Source organism: Garra rufa, chromosome 23, assembly GCF_049309525.1.
Source record: "Garra rufa chromosome 23, GarRuf1.0, whole genome shotgun sequence".
NCBI classification, from domain to species: domain Eukaryota; kingdom Metazoa; phylum Chordata; class Actinopteri; order Cypriniformes; family Cyprinidae; genus Garra; species Garra rufa.
Genome location: NC_133383.1, coordinates 22,625,046 through 22,635,700, shown reverse-complemented (window position 1 = coordinate 22,635,700; position 10,655 = coordinate 22,625,046). Strand labels below are relative to the sequence as shown.

The 10,655-nt window shown below is 34.7% G+C and overlaps 2 protein-coding genes across 2 annotated transcripts in view; both read left to right on the top strand.

Moving 5' to 3' along the window:
* On the top strand, positions 1 to 7,453 carry tmem88a (transmembrane protein 88 a). Its single transcript, XM_073829809.1, has 3 exons — positions 1 to 314; positions 3,121 to 3,530; positions 5,421 to 7,453. The coding sequence occupies exons 2-3, from the start codon at positions 3,153 to 3,155 to the stop codon at positions 5,700 to 5,702; spliced, it is 660 nt and encodes a 219-aa protein (XP_073685910.1). The 5' UTR covers positions 1 to 314; positions 3,121 to 3,152; the 3' UTR covers positions 5,703 to 7,453.
* A 2,022-nt stretch (positions 7,454 to 9,475) lies between these two features.
* The window catches only part of LOC141299562 (uncharacterized), a 3,854-nt gene continuing 2,674 nt past the window's right edge, over positions 9,476 to 10,655 (top strand). Inside the window, 3 exon segments of the mRNA XM_073829929.1 lie at positions 9,476 to 9,541; positions 9,544 to 9,582; positions 9,585 to 9,711. Coding sequence (XP_073686030.1) covers positions 9,476 to 9,541; positions 9,544 to 9,582; positions 9,585 to 9,711 — 232 coding nt within the window.

Genomic DNA, 10,655 nt, shown 5'->3' with positions numbered 1-10,655 from the left:
CGGAGAGATAAAACTGAATAGCCAAGGCAGGACATCTTTGTCAAAGGAAGGAAAGAGCGGAGCAGGAAAGGAGGAAGAGAAAGGGCTGAAATAGAGGAGTGACCGTTCCACAGAGTTCAGTTTCACACAGAGCCAGTGGAGATCCCACAGGTGGACGTGAAAACTAGACGAATAAATCGTATAATAAAAATTATAGACTGAAATAATCATCTCAGCCAGTGGGGAAAGGAAATTATATAACAAGTAAAGGAAATTTCTCTGCAGGAGGAAAGGTGGTGTTTGAGGGAACGGACAACCTACTGTATTACTCTAATGTAAGTATAAAAGATTTCAGACTTTGGATTGTGTTTGAGCATTTGTAAATACCACCGTTTCATATAAATGCATTTTTATATTAAAAAAAGGTTTTTACTTTATATCACAATGTCAGTAATATTTGATTCCTATGCAGATTTTTTTAAATAATATTAGAATGATTTCTGAAGGATCATGTGACCCTGAAGACAGGAGTAATGATGCTAAAAATTCAGCTTTGCAGCACAGGAATAAATTACATTTTAAAATATATTAAAATATAAAACCATTAAATAGTATACTGTATACTGTATTTGTGATTAAATAAATGCAGTATTGGTAAGCTTAAGAGAGTTTTTTTATGTAAAAATTTAATTATTCAAAAACAAAATTGTATGGATGGATTTTTTTTATATTTAAATGTGCACATATAAACTCATTTAGGCTTTGAATATAATAAATAGATTGAAAAGGCCTTTTAGTATAAAGCATTAAGGCCTGGTACATTGGACACATATTAAATATAAAACTCTAAAAAACTAGTTGTCTAAATGCATTTCATAAGTTTTTGTGCTCTGTTCTGCCATATACTGTATACTGACCTTATTTCCCTAAAGACTGTCCATGTCCTGTTAAAACCCCCGTTATATATTTATATATTTAGTGGAATTTCCTGATATTCTGAACCTTGAATCGGAATCTAAGATGGTGGTGATTTAATCTTGGCGAATGTACAGATGTTTGCACTGCTGACACTAATCAAAAAGCTACACACTTTTAAATAAAAATAAATAAATAAAATATTTCTATATTATAAAATATCTAAATGATTTGATATTAATATTATTAATATGTATCTAAATAAATAATCAAATAAAATATGAAAATACTTTTACCACCTATAATTTTATAATGTAAAGAGTCTTTTGGCAATTATTGTCACTTAAATAAACTCTTAAGTGAAGTACAGGCCACTGAAAGCTTCCTCAAGGTCACAGCAAATTGCTTTTATAAGAGTTTAAAAGGTGATTGTGTGGGAAAGGTTTTTACATCAAGGTCTTGATAACATCTGAACTATTAATGGAAGAGTGATATCATACTTGTATTCACTAAAATTTGGGCCCACTCCAAATAAACAAGATTAAGCAGAGGACTTATTCCTAGAAAGAATAAGCAAGCATGTGACCTCCGAGTTCTGAAGTTACAATCTAAAACAATTAGCTCGTCTGTGTTTTAACATTTGCCCTCAATGCTATTCAAATTGCATTATTCTTTAAAGAGACGAAACTGCATAAATCAGAGGAAAATTAATATTTTCCTGACATTCACTTGCTTAAATGATTATTGCGAATCTGTAACAAGCTGTTAAAGGCTATTTATGACTCTTTCATTAGGATGTTGCTCTTTTGGGATTCCGCTGTTTTATAGTATTTGCGGTCTGCTCAGTATTTGGGGTTTCCTGATGAGCCATTCCAAAGTTATTGTTTGGTATTTTTTGGTCATCCTGGAGATCAGGGTGGGGTCAGCAGCTTCATTTCCTGATCTTCAGTGTTAGTTATCACTGTTTTACCAGACCTTTTCAGAGAAATACAGTCCACACATCTTCGTTTCCACCAACAATTATTTTTCCTTTAAAGGTATTCTTAGTTTAATGCAAGTTAAGCTTAATCAACAGCTTTTGTGGCATAATGCTGTTCAACACAAAATTATTTTGCATTTGTCCCTGTTTCTTAAAAAAAAAAAAAAGCAAAAGTTTGGGTTTCAGTGAGGCGCTTAAAATAGAAGTGAATTGGGATAATATGTAAACGTTAAAGCACCCATTGTTTCTAGTATGGCCACAAGATTTTAGTGTAAAAGAACACTTACTAACAAGGTATATCCAATTTTACAACTTCACCGCCATTGCCCTAACCCTAAAATGACTGTAAACATTATTTAAACAGCTTTACAGCTCAAATAATAGAGGGATTACACTTAGGCTACGTCACGATTTGGTCAGTTACCCGGATGCGCAGCCATAGCGGCGATACTCAGTTGTAAACAACAGCATGGATTTCAGTTACTATACTACTTAATACATTGTTCTGCTAATTTATGTTTGTCTAACCCTGTGGAAGCTGCTAAATCATATAGAGAAGGACTTAGTAAGCAGGAAACGGCGCAATATTTTGACAAACTAAAGTTAATAGGTGGTAAAGACATATACAAGCAGTAATAATTAAGATATTAGCCTAATATTTCACCTACCTGACCGGAAATGATAAGAACAAACACTAATGTTGTCAAGATTCTTGCCCTGAAAAATCTGGTTCAGTTTGGCCAACCACAAATGCCTTTTGTTCCTCAGTTTTTGCACTCTTCTCCTTGATTTGTTAGAACTCCAAATGTTTTTCCCACTCTGACCAATTACAGCCCTAAACATGACAGAAATGTTCATTTTCAGCAGCAATAATGAGCAAACTATGCGATTTTCATTCGGTTCAGTGGCATTGTTTACGTTCAGTGCGTTAAATTTGGCCAATTGATGATTTAACAGTAATTAATGTGTTTTTAAAAATTATCAGCATTATCAGCTTTACTTTTAAATCTTTCAAAAAAAAGTTTCAATCTTTTGCTTTTTTCTAAGAATTTCTTTGTGGTAATTAACATTATGTCACAAACGGTTACTGTCCACTGAGCTTGACTTCTTTTGAACCTCGAATATTCCTTTAATAGGCTAGTCATTTTATTGCTGTTAGCATGACTTAAAAGGCTATTTATCGATGTTTGTTGCCAATTTAACAGTAGCTAATTCATTAGTTTGATTGTTTATTTATCTTTCCCCAGCCAAAAACTAGACTTTCATACCTGAAAGACTGATGAGCGGCAAGATGAGTCTTTCCCGTAATGGTACCTTGGAGAAACCCGCGTCCCTGCTGACCGCCACGGACCGAGGGGAGCTCGAATCACCTCACCCGCGCCTCCATCACACCGGCTCCATCTCCTCAAGTACTCCAGCAAACGCGTCCAGCTCAGGTGTGGTGGTTCCCCCTCCGTACTCGATAGCAGGCAGTGCGTTAAACGACTGTCCCCTGGAGCTGAGGGGCTCTCTGGACTGTTGGGCCTGTTCTGTTCTGGTTACTGCACAGAATCTAATCATCGCCGCGCTTAATGTGGGCCTGGCTGCGTTTATCTTCGGCCTCATCCTCATGCCTTCGCTCGTCATGGTTGTTTTTGGCTTCCTATGCCATTCAACGGTAGGTTACGTAACAATTAAGTATAGTATCTAAATTGACCAAATTTACTTATTAATGCATATTCCTGCTATAATTGTACATTACTAGTGCATGTTAATTGATTTGAAAAAATAAAAAACATTTAGAATTTTTTAAATTGAATTAAAAAAAAATAAGCAAATAAGCTATTGTTTAAAAAGTTGGGGTCGGTAAGATTTTTTTGTGTTTTTGAAAGAAGTGCTCAACTAGTTTACATTTATTTGGCTAAAAATAGTGCTTGAACAACAGTAATCAGAGTTGGGCAGATTACTTACAAATTGTAGTCCGTTTTCTGATTACAGATTACATGATGAAAACTAATGTAATCTGGGTTACTTATTTTAGGTAATGCATTCTGAGTACTTTTTAGATTATTTTATGATTACTTTTTAATCAAATATGTCTTAAACTTACCACAAATGTACCACATTGATACACTACCAGTCAAAAGTTTTTGAACAGTACCATGTTTTTTAAAGTCTCTTCTGCTCACCAAGCCTGCATTTATTTATCCAACATACAGAGAAACCTGTAAAATTATGAAATATTTGTCCTATTTAAAATAACTGTTTTCTATTTGAATATATTTTAAAATGTGATTTATTCCTGTGATTTTAAAGCTGATTAGCGTCATTATTCCAGTCACATGATCGTTCAGAAATCATCCTAATAGAAAGCTCAGAAGAACAGCATCTGAAATAGAAACATTTTTGGAACATTATAAATGTCTCTATCATCACTTCTGATCAATTTAAAGCTGACTCCAAGGTTAAAAGCTTTTTATTTCAAATAAATCTGATCTTTGGAACTTTGTATTCATCGAAGAATCCTAAAAATGTACTCAACTGTTTTAAATGTTGATAATGATAATTACAAAAATGTTTCTGAAGGATCATGTGGCTGGAGTAATGATGCTGAAAATTCAGGTTTGAAATCACAGCAATAAATTACATTTTAAAATGTATATATTCTTCTATATATATTCTACTTCTTTTATAAACATTAAAAACCTTACTGTTCAAAGCCTTTTGACTGTTAGTGCATATATCACATAAAATGTAAAAGTAAATATTTTATTTTAAGGGTTTGGCTGCCAAACAAATGCATCATTATCTGTTTCATACATGGTCTAATGGCTGGAGAGGTGCTATTTTCCCTCAAATTCAGAAGCATGGTATTTATTAACACAAAATTTGTGAAAATAATCAAAGATATGACGCAGGATAATTTATGTATGCATATATGCATAAAGCCATATGTAATCAATTATGTAATAATTTTTGGAATATAATTACATCTAATGTAAATTACTACCCAGCACTGACAGTAATACAGTTTAAGTTTAAGAACTGTTTTCTATTTTAATATATTTAAAATGTAATATATTTCTGTAATGGAAACAGACATTTTCAGCATCATTACTCCAGTCTTCAGTGTCACAAGATCCTCATACTAATATATAATCATTCTAATACTCATCTCTCTCCCTCCAAAATAAATTAAAACAGCTCAGGTTGCTCTAGTGTCATTGCACTGATGACAAAACTTCCCAGAGTTCCGTTCAGCTAACACAAAACACCTGGGTGAGCAGAGAAAATAAACTCTGTCACATGATCCTCTCTTTATCATTTTCTCTGTGTCAGTGATCAGTTAGCCGTCTCCAACTGAGCTGCCTCAGTCAACTCCCACTGCTTCACCATATGTGGATGTTTTTATTAATTTTCTTATCGCTGGTCAGTGTAACCACGCTCTTATCTTATCTGACAATATACATCAGGCACAATTTTGACAGTACTTTCAGTCCCCTCCCTTGCTTGTGAAATCTTCCTAACCTAACTCTGTATTTTGGACTCCTTCCCGTCTGTTCCAAAGGTTCAGCGCCACGGTACTTCCGTCTACTGTTCAGATCTCTTGGATGATGGAGGCTGTGTGGCTTTACTGGTGGTGGGGTTCCTGCTCCTGGCTCCGCTCCTGGTTCTGGCTCTGGCCGCTTACTGCAGAATGGCACGCCATCTCCAGCTGGGCCTGTGCTTCATTCCCTACAGCCGTGCCGTCTACAAGAACCTGCCTGCGTCACGTCATCGAGGCCTGGGTGGCTGCTGTGTCCAGCAGGAGGCAGGAGAGAGCGAGGGAAAGGGTAGCGTGTGGGTTTGAAAACCTACAAAAAGAGTCTGGTGAATTTAATGTGAATAGACATAGCAATAGGTCACATACAAAGAACCAAATAGTGCCAGTGTCAATACAAGCAGTGGCATGTTCTCAGCAGTTTTGTTTTAACTGACTTTTTACAAGTTGTTCTTTTATTTGATGTCCGTGCTTTTGCAGTAATGTTTTTTTCAGTCCTTTTTAACTGGATCAACATATAGAGTATAGACCTTAGTCAGGGTAGCGTCATATTTAGTTTTTTACAGGAATGAAAACAAGACTGTGAGGGATAGAAGTATAGTTCGTTTAGTGGATTTTATAGCTGACAAAACATCTTTTTCGGTAGACAAAAGATTTGAAAGTTGACTTGATCTAGGATCTGTATACAGTCCATGCCATTGTAAAGACTGTAAGTCTATTCCTCAGTCTTTTTTTCATACAGTTGAGGTCAAAAGTTAACATACACCTTGCAGAATCTGCGAAATGTTAATTATTTTACCAAAATAAGAGGGATTATACAAAATGCATGGTATTGTTTATTTAGTACAGACCTGAATAGGATATTTCACATAAAATTTGTTTACATAAAATCCACAAGAGAAAATAATAGTTGAATTTATACAATTCCCGTTGAAAAGTTTACATCCTCTTGATTCTTAATACTGTGTTGTTACCTGAATAATTCACAGCTGTGTTTTTTCTGTTTAGTGATAGTTGTTCATGAGTCCCTTGTTTGTTCTGAACAGTTAAACTGCCTTCTGTTCTTCCGAAAAATCCTTCAGGTCCCACAAATCCTTTGGTTTTCAGCATTTTTGTGTATTTGAACCATTTCCAACAATGACTGTATGATTTTGAGATTCATCTTTTCACACTGAGGACAACTGAGGGACTCATATGCAACTATTACAGAAGGTTCAAACGTTCACTGATGCTTCAGAAGAAAACACACTGCATTAAGAGCCGGGGGGTGAAAACTTTTTGAATTTGAAGATCAGGGTAAATTTAACTTAATTTGTCTTCTGGGAAACATGTACAAGTATCTTCTGTAGCTTCTGAAGGGCAGTACTAAATGAAAAAAATATATATTTTTAGGCAAAATAGGAAACGATGTACACATCTTTATTCTGTTCAAAAGTTTACACCCCTGGCTATTAATGCATCGTTTTTCCTTCTGAAGCATTCTCAAGCGCTTGAACCATTAGTAATAGTCGCATATAAGTCACTCAGTTGTCCTTAATGTGAAAAGATGGATCTCAAAATCATTGTTGGGTTGGGTTCAAATACACAAAAATGCTAAAAAACTAAAGAATTTGTGGGACCTAAAGGATTTTTCTGAAAAACAGCTGGCATGAACAACTATGACTAAACAAAAACATGAATATATCTTATTCAGGTCAGCACTAAATAAAAATAACATGCATTTTGTATGATCCCCCTTATTTTGGTAAAATAATTTAACATTTTGCAGATTCTGCAAGAAGTATGTAAACTTTTGACCTCAACTGTACATTAAATTCAATATGGCGTCTGACCTAAGGTCTGTAAGATGTTGAAAAATGGTGGAACTATTTTTTGAAAATGAAATACATATTTTAATGTTGTTTCTTTGTATGTGTTTTTATGTGCATTTTTAGTAATTTAGTGATTTTTGTACATTTAACATGAATAAGAAACTATGAAGTCTTTGTAAAAAGTGTTCTTATCACTGTACAAACACCTCTTACTACTAGATTTTAAATAAATAAAACATTCGTACCATACATGTATGAAATATAAAAAATAGTCAATGTGTAGGAAACTGTTTAGTCATTTTAAGTGCAGCTGATATTTTCCCATTATCTCATTATGCAATCATTTTCCATGCACTGTTGTAAATGATTTCTGTGGATCCAAACAAAATTACAACAAGACTTTTTTACTTTTTTAAAAGAAAATAAATGGCACTTGACTGTTCAAAACTTACCACAATACTAAAATGTTGTGGTGGGAAACAACTAAACTAAAAAGTTGTTAGCTCTGCAGTTGTTCTGTGTTGCTAAGACGTCCTATGCTGTTTCCCCAACACATTTTTTTTCTCCATTTTATTTCCAAACTAAATTTCCTCCAAATTTTCTGACTGGCTAAAAGGACTGGCCTCGATGAATGTTTTTCTTAAACAGCGGTTTTACATTATTACAATAATAGAACTCTCTAATCAAACAGCGAGTTTGATTTCTCCGATGTTAATTTTAATGATGTCTATTAAAGCCTGTCTCCACCACTAAATAAAAATTGTGAGAAATTGTATGATTGCGACTTTAATCTCACAATTCTGACTTTTTTTCTCACAATTGCGAGATATAAACTCACAATTCTGAGAAATGAAGTCAGAACTGTGTAATATAAACTTGCAGTTGGGAGTTTGTATCTCGCAATTGTGACTTTTTAATTGCAATTGCAGGTTATTAAGTCAGAATTGTAAGATATAAACTTACAATTCTGAGAACATATAAATCTTTTTCGCTCAAAATTGGACTTTGTAACTCACAATTGCAAGTTTAGGCCTACATCTCACAATTCTAAGAAAAAAGACGGAATTGCGAGTGTTTAACTTACAATTGTGTTTATATTACGCAATTCTGAGAAAAAAACAGTCACAACTGTCATTTGAAATTGCAAGTTTATATCATGCTATAAAGGGTTTGCTCTTACGTCACAGTTTGGTCAATTACCCAGATGCGCGGCCATATTAGAGATTAATTAATTAATTAATGTACTACTGAATACATTGTTCTGCTAATTTATGCTTTCTAAATGTGTGGAAGCTGCTAAATCATATAGAGAAGGACTTAGTAAGCAGGAAGGGGCACAATAATTTGTTAATAGTTAATAGGTGGTAAAGATATGTACAAGCAGTTATTAAGATATTAGCCTAATATTTCACCTACCTGACTGGAAATGATAAGAACAAACACGAATGTTGTCAAGATTCTTGTCCTGGAAATCCTGGTTCAGTTTGGCCAACCACAAACGCCTTTTGTTCCTCAGACAGTTTTCTGCACTCTTCACCTTGATTTGGTATAACTTTTAGTTACCTAACTGGAAATTATAACAAACACAAATGCTGTCAAGATTCTTGCCCTTGAAACCTGGTTTAGTTTGGCCAACCACAAACGCCTTTTGTTCCTCAGTTTTTTGCACTCCTTTCCTTGATTAATACGGACTGTGGGAACGGATTGCGAAAGCGTGCGCACAGATTATGAATTTGTGGGTAGGCTACGGATTCAAAATCCGAGGGTACGGTTTACAAAATCTGAGCGCACGGATTGGAAATTCGTGGGCACGGTTTGTTAATCCGTGGGCATGAATTGTTAAACCGAGGGAACAGTTTAAGAATTCGTGAGTACGGTTTATAAACTGAGGGAACGAATTGCAAAACCGTCCCCACGGATTAATTATTTTTCTTCTACAGGTGACGTAAGGGGCTCCGTAGTTTATATCTCACAATTCTAAGAAAAAAAAGTAATAATAACCTTTTTCATTTTTTATTAAGAGATGGAAACGGGCTTCAAAAATCTCTCAGACACACTACAGGCAAAAAAAAAAAAAAAATCGCGTACAGCAGCTTTAATTGCCATTAACGTGATTTATTCGTTTATTGCGTTCAATTTATTAAGAAGGTCTGCTAAGACAGCATCAACATCTGAAAAAAGAAAAATGTACTCAGCCACTTCTGAGGTCAGGAGCTTTTGTTGTGGCTTGCAGGATTAGTTATTTAAAGCCTCCGCCGGTGGAAATTTCCCATGGCGTTCCGCGCACGCTCAATCAAAGCTTTAATACGCAACCGAGGTAACGGAACAGAGGGGCAGATAGAGTCAGAACAGCATCAGTATCCGCCGGGAATGCGACCTGATCACTGCCATAACACGATCTCTATAAGGACCAGCACGAGAGCAATCTCATGGAGCCAGAGTTTCAAACGCAGGAGATCTAACAGATCACTGGATAAGACAAGCGGCGCCACTTCTTTTCTCTACAGGTAACGTTACGTTTGTCACAAATTGGTGATGAAAGTGTTTCAAATGGGAGCGTGTGACATGGGCAATATTATGTGTTATAGTTTGGGCAAAACAACTTATGTATATGTATATGCTACTCTAACATGCACTTTTATTTATCTTGCTACCTGAAGTTATATATTACTTTAGAACTATGAATTTTAAAAATATTATCTAAAATGTTTTAGTAGCAATGTGTCTGTCTCAGTATGCTGATGCTTGGCTCCTGTTTGTCTGGATTTGCACTCATTTGATCTGTGATGTGTTCCTGTGCAACCCGCGCCAAGTCGTTCTACTTTGATTTTCTTAAATGATGGATTAACCTTTCCTCGGTCGAGTTTTATGTAAGATACTTTTCGTAGAACGACAACGCTTCTTTCTCGCATCTACAGGAGGTTCGGTGCTCAATCAAGGGATCAGTGAGCACATGGAGTCTTAGTTTCTAACTGTTTATGTAAGGACTTCAAAATATTATCATCTCCTTGGGAAAGATCCTCTTTCTAAAATATAATGGCAGCTGTGTGTTTTGATTTATATAGCCCACCCACACTGTAAAGTTCACCAGTTTCAACTTAAAAACGTAAGTTCAGCAGCTGAATTAAAATTTTAAGTTAAATCAACTTAAAAATACAATTCATTACAACTTCAACTCAACAATATAATTATTTAAAATGACTTGTACTTTTAAGTTGATTTAACTTAAAATTTTAATGCAGCTGCTAAACTGAAGTTTTTAAGTTGAAACTGTTGAGAAAAATAGCAAGTTTGATATTACAACACGAAGCTAACAAATACACAAAGAAATCTATTATAAGGTCATTGTGTTAAAACACTCATTTTGTAAATTCAAAATCATATATAAAAAAATTTAAATAAAATGCATAAAATAAAAAATATATATTTATTATTTATTTATTCAGTCATT

Bases quoted from the DNA above. Each gene is read 5' to 3' on its own strand.
- tmem88a (XM_073829809.1), top strand. From the start codon at position 3,153: ATGAGCGGCAAGATGAGTCTTTCCCGTAATGGTACCTTGGAGAAACCC. The intron at 3,531-5,420 runs GTAGGTTACGTA...TCTGTTCCAAAG, and splicing joins GCTTCCTATGCCATTCAACG to GTTCAGCGCCACGGTACTTC.